Raw genomic sequence first — 24,005 nt, forward strand, 5'->3', positions numbered from 1 at the left:
TAAAATTCTATAGATATAAGATGGTGGCAGGGGTAATATAGTCACCTAACGTAAGACTATGTGACATGACGTGTGTGTGTTTCTGTCGGGTAGTGTGTGTGTGTGTAAGCCCCCCTCAGGCTATGTTGGCTGTTATTTGCCTGAGTTGATTATGTGCTTTAGGTGATGGCAATGGGCTTTTGATGAGAAACAGTGTTGAACAGGTAGATAAAGCTGTCACTGAGAGAGAGAGAGAGAGAGAGAGAGAGAGAGAGAGAGAGAGAGAGAGAGAGAGAGAGAGGAGAGAGAGAGAGAGAGAGAGATGGAGGGGGTTAGAAAGAGAAAGAGAGATGTGGAGAGGGGAGAGAGACGGGGAGGGTGGAGAGGAGATGGTGAGAGGGGTAGAGAGGAGAGGGGGAGAGGAAGAGAGAGGAGAGAGGAGAGGAGAGAGGAAAGGAGAGAGAGGGGGAGGAGAGATTTTGGAGTGAAATTAAGTCAGAGTGTGAGACAGATAAAGAATCTTGTGTGTGTGTATATGTTTACATGCGCGTGTTCCCGTGTGTTAAAGAGAGAGTGAGCGTGATGGGATGAGAGCTTCCAGTGGAAAATGGAACGAGGGAGGGAGGGAGGGAGGGAGGGAAGACGAGCGGGAGAGGAGAAGAGGACTCCTGGTTGACAGTCTGATCAGAGCCGTGCATGTGACCCTCCACGCCAGCCAGATTAGTGTGGTAAAGCATGTCATATTGCCTCTGACAACACCGTCCCGCCTGGCTCACAGATCGACGACGTTCGGCAGAAGCCTGTTGCAGTCGAGCATCGCACAATCACACATCCACCCTGTCCGCTTCCCCTCCCAGCCCCGACATCAAACTCAATCACTTCGGACAATTGATTTAACCTGCATGGCTGAAACCATATGGGGGTGTTTGCTGTGCTGACAGTTGACTGAGATGACGCTGGGGGTGGATGCGTATGGACTAGCCTGGTGATCTAGCCCCGCGTTGCACTGATCAGCAGTCCAGATGCGTGCTATTAGACCAAGGAGATCGTCCAGGTGGCGGGAGGGGAGCCTGGATTCGAACCACCTCCGCCTAGATGAGACAGACGAGAAATCCGAGAAGGGGGGGGGAGAGAAAGAGAGGTTTTTGAGGAAAATGGCAGGGAAAGTATAGATCTTTTGGTTTGATTAGTCTTCACTGAGTTGGGTTCAAGCTAGGGAAGAATGTTAAGAGGATCTCTCTTTCTCTTGCTCTCTTTCTCTAGCTCTCTGTCTCTGACTCTCTGACTCTCTCTTTCTCTTTCTCTCTCCCTCTCTCTTTCTGTGTCTCAGTGTCTCCGTCTCTGTCTCTGCCTCTGTCTCCCTCTCTCTTTCCGTCTTACTCTAATCAGCGAGGCATGACGGCTGGCGTCTAGATCAGGCTACAGCAGCTTCAGTCTAATGTGATAAAGGGCTCCATCTGCCTGCCTTGTTAAAGAGGAGCTCTTACTGTAACTCATCTGAGAGAAGGAGGCAGCCTGGGCAGGGGAAAACAAACCCAGCCTGAAGACTGGAAGTTGAACACAGTCTAACTCAAGTGGTACACTAAGATTTGGAGCTGTGCGTGTGTTTGTGTGCGCGTGTCTGTGTTTGTGTGTGTGTTTGTCGTACGTTTTTGTGGTTTCTACACTTCTGGGGCTTTTGGCTGTGCGTCATGCGTCACGTTTTGGCTACCCGCGATGTTTTGGGGGGCTATCTCGTTGTTTATGATTGTGCCCTTTTTGTAAAGCTCTCTCTTGTAAGTGTCTTTGGACTGGGGTGTGTTCAATGCTGTTGGCTGTGGCGTGTGCGTGTGTGCAGGTCATGTCACATCGCATCCACCGCGTGTCCAGTGTGTACAGACCATCATGCCCCTCTCGTCTCCTCAGGCAACGCCATCCGTCCCATTGCCCTCCGGGCTGTGTCGGCCATCGCCAGGGCCCTGCCCGGCTTCCCCATCCTGGCCACGGGGGGGCATCGATTCAGCCGAGGCCGGCCTGCAGTTCCTCCACGCTGGAGCTTCAGTCCTGCAGGTAATACAGCTAGACTCTGGGGGGCCCGTCGGTTAGAATTGTTGGGTCTTTTATGTCGGCTCTCTTTTCAAGAGGGGAGGTTTTGGAAAGTCGCCGCCATGTTGGAGGAGGAAAGGAAAGGGGATTGGGAGATTTGGCGAACCATTCTAGAGTACGATTTTATCTTCAACTGTGTGTTTGAGGTGTCGAAAGAGAGACTTCTCAAGGAATTGGGGTGAGACTATTGAGATTTAACCACTGTCTGCAGCCATCTGGGCTCCTCTCTCTCTCCCCCACACACACACACACACACACACACACACGCGCACGGGTACACATACACAGATTCTGCCTCAACAAACTGTACCATTAAGTATACTTTAGCTCCCGCTGGGGGCTGGCTGTGAAAATCATTGGTTGGAGTCAATCCTCCATCTGTTGTGTGTATTTACATTGTGCCATGTTGCACTTACAGTGAGAGAAAGATGCACGGGGTGTTGCGTTATCTGTTGAAATTGTGTGCGTACATGCGTGTGTCCGGGCGTGTGCTCGCAAAGGTATTTTCGGTTTTGGAAAACACCGGGGGTTAGCGCAGCGGCATTTTGCAAGCTACCTCGTGGGTTGATAATTGAACTCCTTCTTTCCAATATCCTCAACTTTTATGTTGAGATGATTGGAACGCGGGTTTTAAATTCGGGCCTGGGGAATGATCAGAATTAAGATCAGCATACAAATTGAAAGTCAATCTTTGAATAAATGCATTCATTCCTCATTTTTGGGGGGAAAGATTATCTTATGTTTGACAATTGCAGCCCCTCCACCTGTCCTGCACACAGGAGCACAGACCCTCAGCAATACCCCTCAACCCCCATAACCTAACCCCCCCCCCCACCCCTAACCCATCCATCATTTTATGGTGAATTTTAAAATTAGTGACTGAATAAAAATGACTTCCTTCCACGTATAACAGGGTTGTTATTTTTCTGCCTGACCGGAATAATTTCTTTGAAAATGGCCGCGCAAAAGCGCTTATTGGCGTCAAAGGAATCTGTGATTCCCCAACGTTGCGTATAATGTATGCAAAACATGTTGCGATGGAATGCTGAGAATATTGAAAACAAAGTATCATTTGGGTAAACTGAGTATATTGTGCTCGTAGAGGTTTCACTTCAGTTTCATCTTACAATGGCGTGCAATCACTGACTCTCTGAACATCATCGCATCCCTCTATTTAAGATTTAGCAAACAAAACACAAGATATTTCACAAGGACTCGTGGAGAATAGCAGCCAGCAACATTGAGGAGCACAATTTGCCTAAAACAATAAACTGCAATCTCGGTGGTTACAATCAGCTTGGCTTGTCCTCGAAGCAAAAAGCCTTGGTTGGCTGTTGAATGGGCGAATCACAGCCAAGGCTACAGGTATTGTATGGTGGTGCATTAGGGACATACAGTGCCGTCTCTGATGGCCTTGATTGACTGAGAGGTGCATCAGGCACATTCTTAGCAGAACAAACAATGTGATGGAGTCCATTCATAGCGTGGATTGATCTGGTCTCCTCTCTGCCTCTCCCTAGACCTCTGTCGGTGCAAACCTGGGCCCCTCAGGATTCTTTAGCTTGCAAAAGGATGATGGCTGTCTTGTATGTCCGATGCACGCCAGAACAACAAGTTCTTCTTTCAGGGATTCTGAAAGTACCCACATGCTGTGTGCGACTATGGGTACACACAGGAGATAAATGTGAGCTTTAACGACTAGTTCCTGTGGTAACTAGTCGTGATCAAGTCTTGATTAGCTGTCCACCATTTCACGGCGTCAAAGACGTGTGAAAGAGGTACCAGACTGTTATGTGAAGGGACCTTTGGTATGTACTGCCAGTAATCAGGAGCCTAGGCTATATGCTTGTCAATCGATACTTTTTCGTTTTTTATTACCAGAAACATTCATTCACAATTAGCCCTGGAGGAGTGCTTTGCTTCCTCACGTGACTATTGACTGTAGCATGTCTGCATCACAGGCCCGTGTGTGCCTACGTGTGTGTTTGTGTGTGCATCAACAGTTCCCATATCAAAAGCATGCGCACAAGTAATAATATTACAAGAGTAATGATACTCTTACATGATGAAATTCCAGTCAGAAGATCATGTTAACGAGTGTTAAATGATGTTGTGTGCCCGTCATTCAGCTGTGCTGAAAAGCTCTGGTTTATGTGCAACAGCCCACAGACTTCTGAATGGCTGTAGTTTTTACTGGCAAGTTTTATGAAGAGACGGCTATATTTCGCGAAAAGATTGGGTTTCACTCAACATTGATCTTGACTAAAGATCTAGTTCAATCTTAATGACCCCCGACACGCGCATGTCCCTCCCGTTCGTCGAGCGTGACCACGGCGGTAAACACATAAAGAAGGCGTGCCCAGGCGTCTAACGGGACGCGAGCCACCCAACACAACAGCCTTTCTAGAAACGTCTTTCTGCACCACGGCTGGGTGCGTCGGAACAAAAGAAAAAAAACGCGTCCTGGCCCTTTAACAAGCGGGCTGTTTGGCTGTTTTAGTTATCGATCTGCCGGAGACGAGCCCGTGGGTGAACAGGACTGGGAAAGGTTATGTGTCCACCTCACCACACACTCTAATGCAGCTCTATAGTGAGTGGACATGCCACATATTCATTGACTTGTAAAAACCATTGACTCCCCATATCCCCACCAGGTTTTGTCACCTCAATAACAAGACTAAATATCAGTTGGTCGTATCCCCGGGCATGTACAACATGGTCAGAAGACCGGGAGGTTCAAACAGAGGTCGCTGGGTTGGAGGGTTGAGACTCTGAAGCTATTGCTGAATGTACCTGCTTGTCGCTTTAATGACATATTTCTCAGTTTTTTTTGTTGGGGCTGGGAGGGGAGAGGGGTTGAGAAATGCCAGAATTTGGTTCTTGGTAAATGGAAGAGCTGTTGGAGCGATAGAAAAGAGGGGGAAAGGGAGATGAAGAGGGAGAGAGTGGTGGTTAAAGGAAGAAAGAGAGAGCGAGAGAGCGAGAGAGCGAGAGAGAGCGAGAGAGCGAGAGAGCGCGAGAGCGCGAGAGAGCGAGAGAGCGAGAGAGCGAGAGAGAGAGAGAGAGAGAGAGAGAGAGAGAGAGAGAGAGAGAGAGAGAGAGAGAGAGAGAGAGAGAAAGGAGGAGGGGAAACCTAAAAGCATCGGAGGTCTCCGACGGGTTTGAGATCAATGCCTGACCACAGTTTTTTGTGCAGACAAAAAGAACCTGCTGTCTCCCTTGCCTGGCACCTACTTAGAAATCCTTAATCCAATCTGTTTCCTGAGTAGGGCCACATTAGAGCCAGATAGAAAAGAGTGAGGTAGGACGTCACAACTTCAATTCTACCGAGGAGCTTTGGTGGCCATTCTCCAACACATCGCTGAAAACATGGCTGCATCAAGTTGTATCGTGACAGAATCTTATACTCTGTATATGTGTATGTAGGCGTGCTTTCTTTTAATTTGGTGTTTTGTGCATGTATGTGCGTACTGTTTGCATGTGGGTGTGCATTTCTGTGTGCATATCTGCACGTGTGTGCATTTTTGCACGTGTGTGCATGTACCTTGTTATGTTTGCATGCGTGTGCGTGCATGTACGGCTATGTGTGTCCGTTCGCACATGTGTGTGTGCACGTTTGTGTACGTGCATGTGTGTGTGTGTGCGTGTGCATGTACCGTATGTAAGTACATTGGCACCGTGTATTTGCGTGTGTGTGTGTGTGTGTGTGTGTGTGTGTGTGTGTGTGTGTGTGGTGGTGCAGCTGTGGTGCCATCAGTTGTTTTGTCTTACGAAGGTGGGAGACAGTTACAGCAACAACAAAAAAAGAATCCCAAGAGAAAGAATAATAAAAGGCTGGACTGTGTCATCTTGTGTATTTAAAAACCGCATTTCCCCAGCTCCCGACCCCATGTGGAGTTAAACGAAGGAGTTATTCTCCCCTGCTCTAGCTTGCAGATAGGCTTTCATTAGGGAGGCAAATTAGCATAGCTCAATGCTTGTTACCGTGGGCTACGTTGTGCCCTCCTTTGACACAGCGCAGTGTGGGCGCGGGCGACGATTTGCCCGCGGAAGACTTCCTGCAGTTCGGACATCCCCAATGTATATTTTAAATGTTCACTTTGTCCTGCGAGTGGCTTCGAAGGCAGACACGGGCCAGGTGGTTTTGGAGCGCGTCGTCCTGACTTTCCATGTTGACGTTGGTTTCCCGGGGAAGGTTCCGGAGCGGGATGTTTGGGATTCAGTTGTCGTTTATGCAGGGAGAAATAGATACTCTTACTGCAGTCTACCACCTCTTCTAGGAAACCCTGATGGCCTGCGGATCGTGAATGGTTAAGGATGAACACTGGATGTTCAGAGCGATGTAGGTTAATTTCACGCGCACGCACGCACACACAAGCCCACACTTTTCATCATGTTCACTCGCTCTCTCTGGCGCACACACACGCACAAACAGACAGGCACACACAGTCTCCCTTTCACAGGCCATCTCACGCGCAACACAACACACAACCCCAACCTCTCCAAATATGGCCTCCATATACCAGGTGAATGTCGCACTACACTCTGACGGTTAACTGTTGGCTCTGCCTTTAATCCCCCGATAGGCATTTCCTCTGCCTTTAAGCGCACGGGAGATGTCAGCTGAGAGAGATACCGTCGGGAGGTAAGCAGGTCTTATCTCTCTCCGCGTTGAGACTCACCGCCGGTGTGCGTGTGCGTGCGTGTGAAGTGGAGGAGGCAGACATAGGGAGACAAGGTTTCCCGGAGAGTACGGCTGATCTGATAGTGCCTCTGGGGAGGGGATCAGCCATGTGGATGGTAGTTACACCGGGGGGGGGATGGGGAGGGGGGGGGGATGGGGAGGGGGGGGGATGGGGAGGGGGTAGTGCACGTTCTCTCTGACAAACCTGCCTTAGTGAGAAACACCCGTGAAGGCAGGAAGGGAGGACAGGTGCGCTCCGTCTGGCCGCTCGGGGTTTATCGTGACTTGTTTACCGCTTTCAGTCCATTTCGTGATTTCTGTGTTTCTCTCTCGCTCTCTTCTCTCTGCATGTGTGTTTGTGTGTGTGTCCGGTCTTGTTTTATCGACCTTGTGGGGACCAAATGTATTCACAAATATGGAAACGTGGAAAAACTTGACCTTGTGGGGCTGTTTTGCTGGAACTCATAACTTCAAATGCTTTTTGCAGGAGTGTTGGGTGGCTTAATGTTAGGGTTAATGTTAGTGTTGGGTTAGAATTACATTACGGGTTCATTTTGAATGGGAATGGTCAGGCCCCACTAGGATATAAAAACAAACATGCGTGTGTGTGGCAGGTGTGCAGTGCAGTCCAGAACCAGGACTTCACCGTGATTGAGGACTACTGCCTGGGGTTGAAGGCTCTGCTCTACCTGAAGAGCATCGAGGAGCTGCAAGATTGGGATGGCCAATCACCACCCACCCTCAGGCACCAGAAGGGCAAGCCCATCCCCCGACTGAAGGAACTGCAGGGCAAGGTGAGTGACTGACAGCCCCATCAACCAATAACGTTGTTGTCACACTCCATGTTCACCACAAAGCACCACAGCATCTGACATATTCAATTGTTCTTCATGTCATATTATTATTTAAAAAAATATGGAATAAATAGAACACTGCAAGTTGCTCAAATAGTTATCTATGAGCTATGCAATATTGAATTACCGTCACACTCCAACATGCCTTCAGTCAATCTCGTTTTTTATTATTAAGCAGTGCATTGGGTCCGTCACTAACCAAGCGGACATCATCATTTGAGTTGGACACGTCCATATTCTCACTGACTGAATTCAGCACACATCACAGCCTAGTTGGGTTCTCACACAGTAATAACGATATTGTCAGTCGACGAGGGTTCAATACAGTCTGCCTCGTACAACAGCTCGGCGGTTGTAATTCCCCTTGCGCCTCACTATCTGAGGAAACACAAGCTCCGACCAACCCAGCCTTCTGTTTCTAATAGAGAATTCCAGAAAGAAGGTTTCCTTCGGAGATTCCCACAATCATCCCGCTGCCACAGCGTGGAGGAGCCCTTCTCTTTTGTGTCGCTAATGCGAAAGGCCGAGCGCAAGCATGATGAATAGCCCTGCCTACTGTGTTCCCGTTCAGTATCCGCCCGGAACCTGAGGACTGACGGGAGGATAGAGCTGTTTGTTGTTACTTGACTTTGAAATAGAACATCAATCATGCTCAGAAAGTGATTTCACTCGAGCGCTGTCTTAATCCAATGGCTCACAGTGACTCACGCTCTGCACAATGGACAAATCTCAAATCAAATTTGACAAAGGACCCACAGTTGTCAAAACATTTCCTTTCATTGTGGGTTTTTTTTCGGGCCCACGTGCCGGAATTCACCAATATCTTCTCTTATGTGTATATGGGGAAGATTAAACGTGCCGTGTACCAGACGTAAATGACTGCACACACACACACCCACCAACTTCTGCAAACTCTATTCAGCATTCCAAATGAAAGGTTGATATCTGATCGTCTTCCGGAACAAGCACCCAATTAAGACTGGAACTTTGAACCTGTGATGCCCAAACACACACACTCACACGCAAACACACGCACACACCAGATATCCCACTGTTGTGACAACGGGACTTTGCAGCGAATTACCAGACGCCATTTTAAATGTTAATGCCAAACGAGTGAAGAAAAAGAGCAGGAGGTGGAGGAGGAGGAAAAAGAAATGAAACAGAAATAAATGAGTAGGTGGCAGAGAGCAATATCAGAGGAGTGATAAGGAGAAGTAATGCCCTCATCTGCTCCAGCTTACATTGTTGAGGAAATTGTCTGCATGACTGCAACAATAACAGCAGCTTCCCCACTAAGCTGGGCGGGGAAGATGGGAGGAGGGAGGGAGGGGGGGGGGAAGGGGGGGAGGAAGGGGGGGAGGGAGGGAGGAAGGGAGGGAGGGAGGGAAAGTTGCATTGGAGCTGATTCTCTGTATGGTGTCATTGAGTTGAGAGGAGAGGGGGAGAGGAGAGAGAGGAGAGGAGAAGGTATGAGAGTGAAAGAGAAAGGAGGAGAGAGGAGAAGAGTAGAAAAGAGGAGAGGCCAGTGTCTCCAGGCTACAGGGTGTTGGCTACACTGACGGAGTGCATGTTGACACACAGAGAGGAAAAAGTCAGTCACATATCAGGTCACTGAGAGGTCTAGACCGAATGAACTGTCCTCTCTCTCTCTCTCTCTCTCTCTCTCTGCCTTTCTCTTTCTCCTTCTTTCTTCTCTATAATCTGCATCTCTTGTCCTTCTCTCTTTTTAACTCTCATCCTTTTTCTCCCTCTCTCCTCCCTCTCGTCTCCATCTCTCACTCTCACTCCATCTCACTCTATCTTCCCCCCCCCCTCTCTCTTCTCTCTCTCTCTCTCTCTCTCTCTCTCTCGCTCTCTCTCTACTCTCAGCAGAGCCCCATTGAGTGTTTGTTGTGGAGAAGTTAGCTCGGCTTGATGACCTATAGCTGTAAGGCCCTGAGGCCTTAGTCTCAGCCTGTCTCTTGAAAGGTGAACACCGGAATCTCTTGTTAGCTTTTAGATCTCTTCATGGTATAGAACACAAGCCTTGGATTCAAACGACAACATAAGTCTGAGTTTTCCACTCCGTTTTCTAATCAGATATACCTTTTGGCGTAAGTTGTTGGAATGGAATGGGGATCGTACAAGACTAGGTATCGTTTTAGGCGTGGGTTGAATGCTATCTGTGTCCTGTTAGACAGTGGAGATAGAGAGTGACAGGTCACCTGCAGAGTGTAGGGCAGCTGTGCCCCCTAGGCTCTGGCACAGACACACACAGACACACACACACACGGGGGACAGGATCGCATTACTCACAGTACAAGTCAAGCTGCACTAAGACAAGCCGTGCAGGCAGTGTGGGGTGCGTGCGCGTGTCTGTGCGCAAGTCGGAGACGGAAAGAGACAGTTCGTGTTTCAGATTTAAAGACTTTAAGGCCAGAGAGAGAAAGGCAAGGGGCGGGTGGGGCGGGGGGGTGGGATGAAAAAAAACACAGGTGGAGGGAGATTGGTGGAGACAGGGAGTCTATGTGCATGCGACTGTGGCAGACACGGGGGACATTTAGGAGGGAAGTAACGAGAAACAACAAGTGAAGAAGGGAAGGAGGGCGGTGGTTAGCGAGAGAAAAAGAGACAGGGCTCATAAAAGGGAGAGAGGGGGAAAGAGAGAGAAGTCGCTGTCAGGGCGATTCTCCGGTGCGACAGATGATTAAGGAGGCCGGGGCGTTCGACTAAAGACGCCGTCGCCCCCCTCTCTCTCTCTCTCCGCTTAATACGGGAAAAGAGAGATCCCCTGTCTCCAACGCTCGACTTCGGTCACACTGCCGGAACATCCCCGGGGAAGACTCGCTCTGTTTCTGCTCCCAGAGAGAGGAGAATATCACTGCGCTTCCAGTCCCAACAGGATGCCTAGCCCTTTTTCACAAAGCCCTCAGTCCGAATCAATACTCATCTAGGCAGTGTGGCTGAAAGAGTAATAACTGGATATGTCAAACCTAACCCCATTTGGCCCCAAAAATTGAAACGTCAGTATTCCGTCTGTGAGCTTTTGTTGTTTTGTTGTTAGTTTTGTTTGTTTTTTGGGGCGGGGGGGGGGGGCTACAAACTGCTAATGTTCTTGCAGGGGCGCTTCAAATACCCATGCACGTGACGCGCCGAAATGTGACGACCCAGATTCCCCCACGTTTGCCGCGATGCCCCTGCGTCAGGAGCTGTACGGTAGCAGAGCGTGACTGAGCCACGACGGGGCTCGGTGTGGGTTACTGACGCGCTACCTGGCAGCGCGTGTCACCGAAACCCCCCACAGGCTCTGCGTGTGGCCGCGTCTACAGCAGGGTTAGCGTGGGTGGGGAGGGGGCGGATGGGGGGCGGATGGGGGGGGACTGAACCCCAGGTGGAGTTTGGGCTCGCTTCCCGCCGCGTGGCTAGCTGTGTATCTGTGTTCCCTCCGCCTCCTCCCTGCCTCCCCCCGCCACGCCACGCTCCGAAAAGGGAGACGGGGTGGGGAGGGCTGGCACCCCGCGAGCTAGGCGGAATGTGGCGGGGCGGTGAGGAGAACCGAAGGAAGTGGGGGGGTCGGGGGGGGTGGTAGGGGGGAGGGAGGGGGGGGTGGGGAGGGGGGGACAGAACAGGGGAGTGTAGGGGTTCTTAACTGGCAGTGTATGTCCCGTCTGGCCTGCAGTGGTAATGAAGCCTTCAGCCAGGACAAGCTGCCCTGCTCTGTAGGGGTCCTGCCAACGATCTGGCTGTGTGTGTGTGTGTGAGTAAGTGTGTGTGTGTGAGTAAGTGTGTGTGTGTGAGTAAGTGTGTGTGGCAGAGGGCTCACAGATTGGACAAAAACATGCTTTGTAGAGGGTTGTTTGTCCAGTGCTGTTATGTCATGTCAAGTCACACGGAATCGAGAGCCAGAATGTTCGCACGGCTTTTGATATCTTGTTTGGAATACCAGTAGAAACTCTATTTAACATGTGTGCCATACAGCATGACACTCCTCTGGGCATTAACAGGAGTTTTTTTTTGTTGTTGGCAGGACCGGCTGGGGGAACATTATTAGAAGTGAAGCAGGAGTCAGAACCGTGCTGGTCGCTCTTCCAGACCATTAGTCAGTCCAGAGTAAAGACACGCACACTCATCCTTCTAGCCTGCATGGTTGTCTGCTTCATGCTTCATGCTTCCCTCTCCCCTCTCCCTCTCCCCTCTCCCTCTCCCTCTCTCTTTCATTAGATACTCTCATGGCCGTTGAAACATACTATATATGTTTGTGTGTGGGTCTGTCCGTGTTTTTCTGTGAAAGATTTCTTTTTTTTTTGCCCTTGCCTTTCATCATTTGGATTTGGTTTCAGGGAACATCTACCAGGACCGCGATTTAATGGACGCAGAGAAACATAACGTTCCTTTCAGGTGGAAGCACAGGGGGTCTCAAGGTCTAATCAGCCTGGGTTAGCTTGAATAATGATGAATTGAAAGAGCCAGAGAGCACTCGGTTAGTCATTAGTGCTGAGTTTTTAATTGCCAGTTTGGATTTATGGGAAGACACGTCGAAAAGCCACTTCCACTCACCTGCCCACCCATCTAGCTGGCCCTACGGCCTTCCAGTCAGCCAACCAGACAGGCCCCCTCACCACCCTAATCAGCCAACCACCCAAACCCCCACCACCCTAATCAGCCAACAAGCCAGTCGGCTGGCTAGCCAGCTAGTCAATCAGTCCCCAACCCAGCCAGCAAGGTGTTTAAGTGCTGGGAGAGTCCTGTGAGGTGTTGGGAACAAGCTAAATCAGTCAGCAAACAGCAGTCTCGCCTCCCTGCCTCTCCTAAGCTGGCAGACATTGGGCTGATATTAGCTGCTGCGGCTACAGTGATTCACAGTTAAAGAGAGCAAATGTAACAAGTGATAAACAAATCAAGCTCATGACAAGTCTGTTTGTGTGTGTGTGTGTGTGTCTGTGTTTGTGCGTGCTCGTGTGTGTCTCCGTGTGTGTTTGTGTGTATGTGTGGTTAAACTGAGGGAGGGGGGTGGGGGGAGAGAGAAAACAACAACCTCCTCCAATTAGAGGACGCATTGTGATGCCTAAAGACTCGCTCGGCATTGTGGGGAGGAGGCACCGCCTCGCTCCTCCTCATTAGGACAGACGTGTCTCCCCACCTCGCAGCAGCAGCCCTCTCAGCAACAAGGCAGCCGTCACGTACAGGACAGGGAGGACGTAGGGCCGAGACAGCTTGGTCTTAATGGGCCTTCAACCCAATCTGCGCTGAGGCTAAATGAGTGTCTCTCTCTATCTCTCTCTCCCTCTCTCTCTCCCTCCCTCTCTCTCTCTCCTTCCTTTGTGCTCCCGTGAGTCTGCGCCTTCCCCTTTATGTCCCATATGTCTGTGGGACTCCGAGCACGCGCTCCAACTCGCACGCGTGAGGTCTCGCGCGCACGCGGGGGGTGGGGGGGAACGCTGGCGCGAGCCGCCCCGCTCTTGATTTCTGTGTTTCTCTCTCCCTCTCTTCTCTCTATCGCTCTCTCTCTCCCTCTCTTGTCTCTCTCTCTCTTTCTTCTCTCTTCCTCCCCCTCTCTTTTCTCCCTCTCCCTCTCTCTGTCCCTCAACACTTACGAATGCGCGCGCACGCGCGCACGCGCGCTCACACAGCCCTCCCTCCCTCCCCTGCTCTGTGGTTTATGGTGATGGGCCTTGGAGGCTAATATACATTTTAATGCTCAGTAATGGGGGGGCGGGGGGGGGGGGGGAGAGGGGGGAGGAGGAAAATACAACAACAAGAGGTGGAGGAGGAGGGGGTGGAAGAGGAGGAGAGCGGGCTGGATTAGAACCTGTCTGGTGCCGTCCCAGTTTTAAATTAACGAGGGGCTGAGCACACACAGATAAATTTAGGTTTTCATGTTTAATTACGGGCCAACTGCGGCGCTTTAGCGAGGATAAATCACAGCATTATCATGCTCCAGAGGTTGTTGATGTCTGTTTTCTTTTCTCTCTCGGGGTAGAGACTCATAACCTGATGTCTCCCTCTCTCTCTTAATGGCAATGTGCTTTTGAGAGAGCAATAAGGTCCTAATGTTCTTATCATAAACAGAGAGACGGAGAGAGAGAGAGAGAGAGAGAGAGAGAGAGAGAGAGAGAGAGAGAGAGAGAGAGAGAGAGAGAGAGAGAGAGGGGGAGAGAGGGGGAGAGAGAGAGAGGCTGAGACAGAGTAAGGAGAAGAGTCAGGAGATGAGTGTGTCTTGATGACTCATTTGGAAAATTGGACTGCTTCAAAAAAAAATCTCCAGATTTGAGTCCTTAAATCCTTTCATCTGAAAAGCCTATAACAGATGGTTGGGTGAATGGATGGATGGATGGATCAATAGATGGATGGATCAATGGATGAATGGATGAACGGATGGATGGATAAATGAGGGGGAATAGACTGAACAGATCGCTCCATACGTCAAGCTGCCTTACCGTAATCCCAAATCATTTGGATGTAAACAGTTTTGACCCCACAGAATGATTGACAGACAACCTTATTTCTAGAATATTCCCTCATATGTTGTCTGGAGGCGAGGATAGATCAGGCATCACTCACGAGCTGGAACATGAGCCATCCCTTCAATCCACACAATATGCTCCGGTGATATTTGCAGAGATCGGTGTTATCCTGTCCATATGATGTGGGGGAAATGAGAAGTAGGGGATTTAATTAGAAACAACAGCATTTATCTGGTGTACACGTTACCCAGAACAAGTCGCACACACCTGTTTTCCCCTCCAGCAGCCCTCCCGTAAAACTTGCGACGTGTTGCCTGCCGACCATCTGCACGGCGGTTTACCCGCGTCTCGTCGCAGAACGGGGTGTTTGTCGAGCAGCTGTGCGGGACAGAGGGAAACGGGAGGCGGAGGGTACGCGGTGACCTTCGGAGAGAGGCTGATCTACAGGTGCGCCGTGCACTGTGTCTCGGCCAGCCGAAGCTTTCACCGGGAGAGCGAAAAAAACAATCAGGCTTTCTGAGTCTCGGCTGATTGACAGCAAAATATAGACCATGCCTGGCGCGGACGCCTCCAGAGAGACGAGGAGAGAGACACGGACAGAGCATTAAATATTAACCGTGTTTGAGACTCGAGCCTGTTGTCTATCGATTGGAAAATTGCGGGCAGCGATTGTGAACATCAACATGGTTTGAAGCTCATTTTACAACCGTTTGCTACTGTTTCAAGGATATTCTAGATAGGCAATGTGGATGCTCTAGACGCCTGGGCTGCAACAGTACTCACACCCTCGTCATTGTAATATTTGCAGGTCCTCGAATTCGCTGGAAGTGCAAAGTGTATGCGTTCATAGACAAGTAGGGGAGACTGGGGTCGGTTGTCACACAAGTTGGTTGTCACAGGGCTTATTACAGTCAAACTAGGGGATGCTGTGTGAAATGTTTCTCATCAAATGTGTGACCTCTTTGTATGAGATCATTCATATATTCCGTTTCGATAGAGAGCTTACAATCTTGGTGTAAGGGAATCATGGGGTTGGTTGTCACATTCTGGGGGATTATCCATGGTGGATTTCGTGGCATATTAAAACATGTTATGCTGATGAAAATGTATATTCATTCAAACCCAAGGCCTTAAGCTTTGGATCAATACTGAAATGAGTCTTCTGTCATTTACTGGCGCTGAGAAATACTGGCAAAGGTAAAAAGTGTGACCCCCTTCCCCGGTCTCCCCTACCGTATAGGCTACACGTAGGCTACGCTAACGTTGAAAAGCTCCAAATGGTTTGGAGAGAGCATCAGTCTAATTGGGATTGATAAAGTCCAGTGCATACCATGTGCACATTGTGCTCAATCATCACGTTCACGATAAAGGACAGGACATCTCTTTGCTCGACTGCTGAGAATGTCGTCGTTCCATCTCGTCGCTCGTGTCGCTCGCCGTTCGGCCCGACTTTCGGGCATCTTCGTTTCGTCTGCCGCGTTTTCAGGTGGGCCGGTCGCGAGTTGTCGCCGAAGGGAACGGCTCCGGGCTGTACGCGTTTGAAAGGTGGTGGGGAATCAATGTTGATACTTCGAAACAGCTTGGTCTTACCCAATTTCCTTTGGTCAATTTTGAGATTTGCGGTTTGAAATGAATTAGCAGGCCCCTGACTGGGGCGTGTGATTGAATTTCCACAGAGCCTCAGCGGCATGGCGTGTAGGGAGCTCTGCTTCTCCGACTGGTAAGGAGGCAATTTCCATAAAACAGCAAGAAGTGCCCCATGTCTTGCGTGTGTGTGTGTGTGCGTGGCACACAAAAATGCACACGCTGGCACTTGCGCGCACGCTGGCTGCGCACACAAACACTCGCACGGATGCTGGCTTTGCACGCACGCACGCAAACACACACACACTCCAAACAAACTGCCTTCCAGCCTGTGCTTAATGTCCCCCCTCCATACTCAGGCCAGTGGCATGTGGAATTTCTCTCCCCAAACTGTCGTGAATATGGTAATGAGAGGGAAATCTCCACAAACGGGACACTTCTCCACTTAAACACACTAGGAGAAGAGCAATGGGCCTGTGCTGGGAGTCCTCTCCGCGTACACACAGTCTCTCACTCACACACACACACACACACAGGAATACACACACACCACCCCGCACACACACACATGAAGGGACACTAAACCCACCCGCTCTTACTTGGGTGCATAATGTAAGCACACGCAAACACACATGCGTCTCTTTTCTTGCTCTCTCTCTTCCTCTCTCTCTCCCTCAAACACACACTCCCGTGCCTAGGGACAGGGGCCTCCCACAGCCCCACAGCTGGCTGGGGATGACTGAAGCTGAGGTGCTCTGAGAATCTCCCCGTAATGATGCACCGACTGGAGAAGAGGAGAGAGAGGGGGGGGGGGGGGGGGGGGGGGGCAGAGGTGCAGGATGGGATAGGATGGAGGGGTTTAAGAGCAGAGGAAGAGAGGGATGAGGGTTTGAGGGGGAGTGGGTTGGAGAACGTGTGGAGGAGAGGTGTATGAGCCAGGGATGGGGGTGGGAGGAGGGAAGAGAGATGGGGATAGACGGGAGGTGAAGGATATTAACTTGCCATTTGCATGTGTTCCATTAGAGTGGATATGATCACCCTGGTTCCCATAAAGAGACAGCTTTGGAAGTGGATCACACACACACAATTCACAAGTGGAAAGATACATTTTCGAACGCCGCTCCTTTCCCTCTCACCCTTTCCCCTCTCTCGCTCGCTCTCATTCTCTCTCATCTCTATCACCTTCTCCCCTCTCTCGCTCACCCTCTCTCTCTGTCTCTCTCACCCTCTCCCTCGTTCTCCATCCCACTCCCTGTTTTCTTTTGTCTCTTCTTCTTCCCCAGACTGCCCTCGTCCCGGATCAAAGACCCTCCTCTGTCTCTGATACCGTGACAAGCCGAGAGTGTCGGGTCGTCATATCCGTACCTCTGCCACGGCACACACAGATTAAACCGAAGGAGATCTACACAGGACTTCCTCCTAGCCTCCGGTCCATGCCCCCCCCCCCCCCCCCCCCCCCCCCCCGCACCCACCCACCTACCACCCGAACCCCCACTGAGAGGGCTCTTCATCAAAACCCCCAAACCGCTCTTTCATCACGCTTGTTTTATTGTGGCTGGTGCTTGTGGGTCCAGGTAGATCAAAACGGCAATGTCTTTAAAGTTCCAATTAGCGTTGATCCATTTGCGAATCATACGAATTCAATCGTTCAAGTCACACCTATTTGATGTCAGCTCAGAAAGGGGTATTTTCGGGAATCGTGGTGTGAATATCAAAGAGTCGCAGGAACATTCTGTGCGAGGTGTGTTTGTCGTGACATAGTTAGCCGGTCTAAAGACAATGGATGCGCTCTTGATGCAGAATGCAGCTTTTTTTTACCTGTGCATCTGTATTTTAATGAAATGATAGACCACAGGACACAGTGCAGAGATGACTTCGATTCTCTAATGACCTTGCTAGATTTTTCACCCACTAGAGGACGGGCTGATTTTTTTCCCGTTATGCTACCGTGAAGAAATTGCCCATTTTCAAGACAGGACGTTAAGTGCTTAGGTAATGTTCTGTCATAGCCCCACGGTTCTCCTACCTGCACTGCGAAAAAAACATCAAGTAGGAAATAGCTCTGAGCATCCATTTTGAGTGAGCAAGCAATTCCTGTTCATTGACACGGCAATGTCTTAAGCCTGGATGGCGAATGAATATTTTTGCAAATATATTGCATGATTTTACAGTAGAGGGCTTGCAGCAAACTCAAACAGGGTAACCCCACCACAATAATCGCCTAGGAAACCACTCCCTGTGACCACAATCAGCTTTTTATTCCAACTTTTGGAAGCCAAACAATTTTTCAATATCACGTTGGATGCACAACTGGGAAAAGAGATGTAGTTCGGGATGGGAGAGGTGGAACTGAAACAAATGTGGTTTCATTGTACTTCTTTTTTCTTCTTCTTTTTTTCGTCTATCGACTTTCATTTTTCTGTTTCCTTTTTTCTCCTTTTTTCGTCGGTGCACCTGCCTAGTGCACAGCGTCTCAGCAGCAAGGAGGCGTACTGTATTACAGCACACCGGGCTTACAATCCCCAACCGGAAGGCACCTTCTACATGGCTGCTTCAGACAGTAATAAAGTCAATGTTGTCCGAAAGGATCTCATTAATGTTCAAAGATGAAAAACACTGGCCGCTACTCCAAAGCAAACAGCGTTTGCTTTAATGCGGTCAGACATTCGATCCGGTCAGGCAGGTCGGTCTCTCTCTCTCTCTCCTCTTCTCATCCCTCTGTCTCTTTCTTTCGCTCCCCCCTCCTCCCCTTCTCTCTTTCGCTCTCTCCCTCTGTTCCTCTCTTTGCATGTTTGTTCTCCTCTGAAGGACTAATGAGTTGGACTCAGAGCCCAGCTTGCCGGAGACAAAGCTCTGTGATTCCATACTTATCAGCTGGGAGCACAGCAAAAACCACTATGGCTAGCAAACACCTGTCTCCGTATGACAGATGTTATGAGACATAATCTAAGGTACAGATGCCTTGGATACAGACAGAGACAGAGGGAGAGAGAAAGAAAGAGCACAATTTCTAAATGGCTGTAGGTATGAGAGAAAAGTATTTCTGCATTCTGGTTAAATACACTCAGATCCTTTCAGTTTACAGTGCTTCTTTTCCAGCAAAACAAAAAATGGCATCATCTGCCTGAAGTACAACGTTCTGAAACCAAAACAATTTTGCTTGTGAGGGAATCCCAGTCTGATTCACTGGTGCAGACGAACAAAACTGTCTTCTCTCCACGGTTGTCCCCCTTGTTTGTTGGAAGCTCCATTATGCTGAAACATCATCTCACAACCTCAGGGTCCACCTGTGATAGTCTGAGCCTCTCCTCTCTACCTTCTCCTGTGGCCCAGACTCTGCCCAGTTTCGGCCCCTACCTCCTGGAGAAGAACAAGATCCTGGCAGACTACAAGAAGACCATGAACGGCCAAAGTGAGGCGTTAGCCACAGAGGCTAACGCCACCAGAACCTACACCCCCAAGAGACCCATACCTGCCGTCAAGGTGAGGGTGAACAGTGCTGCTTTCATAGTCTCAGGATGTTCCTCAAAAACATACTATAAATACCCATCGCTGCAACTGAAAACACCCGTGTTTAAAACCCCCACTCTAACTCAACTTCTTGCCCCTAACTAAAGAGTCTTAGGAGCAGGATTGAGGACTCAGCCGCAATGTGTTTGTGGGTGTTTTCTGTTGTCAACAGGATGTAATTGCCAGAGCCCTAAAGCACATCGGGGCCTATGGAGAACTGAACAACACAGAGCAGGTGCTAGCAGTCATAGACGAGGACATGTGTATCAACTGTGGCAAGTGCTACATGACCTGCAACGACTCTGGATACCAGGTAACGTCTTGTCGACACACACACACACACACACACGTGGCGACTTACGTGTACACACATGCATACCCATGGCCATACCTGCTATTGTACGCACCCCCGTTAACTCTGTCAAATATTGACATGGATTCATAATGTCACTGTTGACATAGACGTCACATACTGCGCCTCGCGCCTTTTTGTGTGTCTGGTAACTGCAGAACAAACGAAAACACACACACACACATTGTAACAACCCCTTCTGTGCTTCGCTGTCGTCGTCACACCAAAGTATGTGTAAGGACCGATCTGCTCCCTCCTCTTTCATGGAAAAGGTGGAACCAGCTTGTTATTTTCAAAGAACATCTCTCTTTCTCCCTCTCTCTCTCCTTGTCTTTCTCTCTCTCCCACTTTCTCCCTCTCTCTCTCTCTCTTTCTCTCCCCCCTCCCGACAGCAGTACTTCAACAGTAGGAGACACAGTGACAGTTTTATTAAAGTATTCATCTCTCCTTCTCTCCCGGTAAATAAATGTTGGGTGCCATCTATCACCGGGGCCGCTGATGAAGTGGAGGGCTCCCCTGTTTCATCCCCAGCTGTAATTGTTCACTGTGATGCTCATTGTGTGTGAGAGAGACTCTGAGAGAGGGGATTACATATTATTAATGGTTTCTAATAAAGAGGAACATTCATCAGCATAATGTGTCACAATCAAATCGCTCCCTCGCACACAATGCAAAGTAGCCTGCTTTTTTGGGGTCCTAGGCCATATGGAAAACACTAATATTACAAAAAGGAGAGATAGATCGATTGATATGTTGTGCCCCCTCCCTCCCCTCACCCACCCACCATTATGATATTCAGCACAAAATACAACATTCGCACTGTCATAAATATATATTCGTCATGTGGTAACGCCTAGACAATAAACATCATTTGTGTACTATTTATCAATGTGATGAATAGGTGGTAAAATGCAATACCGTGTAATTTTATGTATGTATTCATTCCCAAGCTGTTAAGCACAGCCTATACATTGCTCAAAGCATATTTTCAAAAGGACATACAGTACACTGTTGCTCCAGAACCCCGTGTGTGTGTGTCGAGGTGAACCTGACTCTGGGGTTTGGCTGTACAGCTGGCCAGGTCACGGAACACTTTGCTTCCTGGAAACACACACACGTTCACAGTGGGAGCTTTTGTGTAGCTCACTGTTTTAGCACGCTAATCACACTTTGTTCTAATAGCATGTTCTACTGTTTTCTTACCCCCTGCTCTCTCGCCCCCCTTGCTCCTGCCGCCCCCCCCCCCCCCCCCCCCCCCCCCCCCCTCGCTGTGTTCACAGGCTATCACGTTTGACCCTCAGACCCATCTTCCTATAGTGACTGACAGCTGTACCGGCTGCACACTTTGTCTGAGCGTCTGCCCCATCATCGATTGCATCACCATGGTTGCCAGGACAACGCCGTACGTGCCCAAGAGAGGCCTGCCTCAAGCCGTTATGCCCGTCTGCTAAAGGGAACGACGACGACAGAGAGAGAGAGAGAGAGAGAGAGAGAGAGGGGGGGGGGGGGGGGGGGGGGGGGGGGAGGGGGCATAAAGAGAGAGAGAGAGGTGGGGAGAGAGAGAAGGAGAAAGAGGAAGAAAAAAAAAAAGAAAAAGATGGATTGGATTTAGGGGGAAAAATGCACACGCATCTACTTAGCAGCATTGAGTCCTCTTCATAATTGTGGTGTGAAAAATTACCTTTATTATATATATGAAAAAAAGAGTAATTAGTTTGGAGAAATAATTGCCTTATATTCCCAAGCCAATTATCCAGAAATAATCGACTGCGTGCAAATAGTTGCATTATTTCGAAACAATGGTGGAGCAATGTGTTGTCGAATAGGTTTTCCCCTTCCTGTCTCCCTTTCTCCCTTTCCCTCCCTCTCTCTCTCTCTGTCAAGGCCGTGATAATGAGAGTGAAGGGGGGAGGCAGAAGAAATAATGGATGTTTATGCGCGGGGCGAGAGCCGTCCGTGATTCTGACGAAGGCTACATTTCCTAACTAGCAGCGCTGCCATGACAATGCGGGCGGCAGCCCCACAGCAATAAACAGAGACATTATGTGTCTGAGAAATAATCAGAAGGACAAGAGCTGGTAATGAAGAGAGATGAATAGGTGTTCGTTCAGTAGGCTACACTCAGTATTTCCCCTCCTGATTGTCCAAACACACACACACACACCTCACACACACTGACGCCTCCCCACTCACTCAAAAAAAGCGACCAGAAGCATTGTTGTCTCATCATGTGTTATAGGGCTACTGTAAGCTAAGCTCGCTTTTTTGCCGTAATGAAGACTTTGGAATTGAATGTGTAAGTGCACACAGCCACGGTTAATTTTGCAAAATCGATGCTGATTACACGTCGGTTATGTTAACTGGCTTCTGACCGTTCTTCTTGATTTGGGTTGTGTAATTGTTAGAATGGGGATCCTTGTTGTAGCAGAGGGAGGGGGTATTGTAACTGAAAGGTCATGCGTGACTCTTTCCAGATCATTAGATATGAAGACTAGCTGTGATTCACTGGGAACTGGAAAGGTCAGCCGGGACCGCTTTCATCTCAATAAGGCCTCGGCCATGTTTAGACTATATGTCACACCCAGCACAAAATGGCCGCTGTTGCCGCTGCGGTGAAACATACACTGCATTCCACACCGTGGGCGCCGGTCCCTCGGCAACACCTGCCAACCTAACTATGTGTTACCTGTCATGTCGAGTAGAGAAAAACAACATGGAATTAGTATAATCAAAATGTCAAATGTCAGTCTAAGTAATTGTTTGTTTAGGTACGATTGGGCCAGGCAAATATATTCTTTCTATGTCATGGTTGTGTTAAAAAAAAAGCTTTGATTGGTGCCTTAGAAATAACAAAGAACACTGAATGTGAACTAACTATGCATTGAAATCTGTTCTTCCAAAGATTTTGTAGACAATATTTTAATAAATATTAAATCACTAACATAACTTGTTTGGCATGCTGGTACCGGCATATCTTGGTCATTTGAGTCCATATTTCTGCTGTTTGAAAGGTTACACAGACCTATAGAAACATATAGGCCTATAGCCTATTGCTGTTGCATTTAGGCCTAGGCCTACATTTTCTTCATTTAGAAGACGCTTTCATCCACATAGCCTAGCCACATAGCTTAGCCTTCAAATAAGGCATCGGCTCTATAGAAAGAGGATGTAGGCAATCGTTAAAAAAATATTTTGTGTTAACATAAGCCAGTTAGCTATCATTTGCCGCCGCTTACCAATTGTCTGGCTTTAACTGAGCCGTGGAAGTTGGCGGATGAATCTTTTAAACAACCCCACAAGGTAACACAAGTTCACAGACACGGTCGTACGCGAACCGCCTCGCCGTAACGCGGCGAGCAAAATACGGCGAAGGGCACCGAGGGTTTGTGTAAATGTTTACTTTTGTATTCAGCGAAAAGGCAGGATAATTAGAGTGACATTTAGCATAGCTGTGCGGATGCGGGCTTGTCTAGCGCTGTTCCTCCCTAGCCTTCCGTTCGGCAGTACATCATTAAAAATCAACATGGCATCAATCTTGGGCCAGGGGCGCGAACCGGAGGGCAGAGTAAACGATCGTCAGTGCTGCTGTAAGTGGCAGGCAGCTGGGGAGTGGGAGGAGAGACCTGGACCGGTCTCCCCTCTCTCAGCATGAAAACAAGGACAAACGGTGAGTTTCCAGCTAATACGCTAATCTCCACTAAACTGACAGCAGTCAGCGGTAGCCGCACTAGCCTGGTTAACGGTAACACGGTAGACCGCTCACATTAGCCCGCTAGTTATGACGAAACGTCAAACTTCTGTCAACTGAGAAGAGCAAGGGTCAGCCATCGCAAAATCCCGATCAAGAATGCAAGTCTATTAAGTGATAGGCCACATGCCGGCGGCCAGTCACTGCCTGTCTATCTTTGGTAATAGGTAATGTATTGATGGCCATTATTCCTTGGAGGAAAAACGACCTATTAGATATAAGACGTGATCCTTCTCTCGCTGCACTTGAATTAATGACCCAGGAGCCAGGAGGGAGCTGTGGAACACTCGGCCTGTTATGTAAATAAATCTTGTGGTTATTTTAGTTGAGGGTCAAACGTGGCACGTCGACAAATGAGAGCGCAGAGCGGCAGAAACATGGTTTAACATAAGACGGAGAAAAGCCAGTGTATGTTTTCGCATTAATGCAGGCGGTGGTATTGATCCTGCATGCTGGATATGGAATGAAGCCAAGATTCAGTGCAAAGCTCATTAGAGAGGAGCAGATCTGTAACAGACTGTAGACCAGGGATACACTCAAACCAAAGCTACCTGAATATTCCAAAATGACGGCGATATTCCAGGGTTAATGTTGATGTGTATTTATTTGAAGTAGGCCTACCAGCAACTGAAAAAGGCACCATTGCACTGTGAAAAACTCATGGGATGGTGTTCTACAGCCACACTTCCCCGAGTGAAATGTGATGTCATATCATCAGCTTTTTACAGATTTGCCTGAACCGACTTGATGTGGAGATTACATC

The 24,005-nt window shown here is 49.0% G+C and overlaps 1 protein-coding gene across 1 annotated transcript; it reads left to right on the forward strand.

Moving 5' to 3' along the window:
* Positions 1–929: 929 nt before the first annotated feature.
* On the forward strand, positions 930–20,981 carry LOC124470366 (dihydropyrimidine dehydrogenase [NADP(+)]-like). Its single transcript, XM_047024205.1, is given in 7 exon segments — positions 930–964; positions 1,760–1,964; positions 1,966–2,028; positions 7,363–7,542; positions 18,966–19,115; positions 19,315–19,455; positions 20,775–20,981. Coding segments are annotated over 7 exon segments (945 nt in total). The 3' UTR covers positions 20,946–20,981.
* Positions 20,982–24,005: the final 3,024 nt, after the last annotated feature.

This window comes from Hypomesus transpacificus, chromosome 8 (genome assembly GCF_021917145.1).
Source record: "Hypomesus transpacificus isolate Combined female chromosome 8, fHypTra1, whole genome shotgun sequence".
Classification (NCBI taxonomy): domain Eukaryota; kingdom Metazoa; phylum Chordata; class Actinopteri; order Osmeriformes; family Osmeridae; genus Hypomesus; species Hypomesus transpacificus.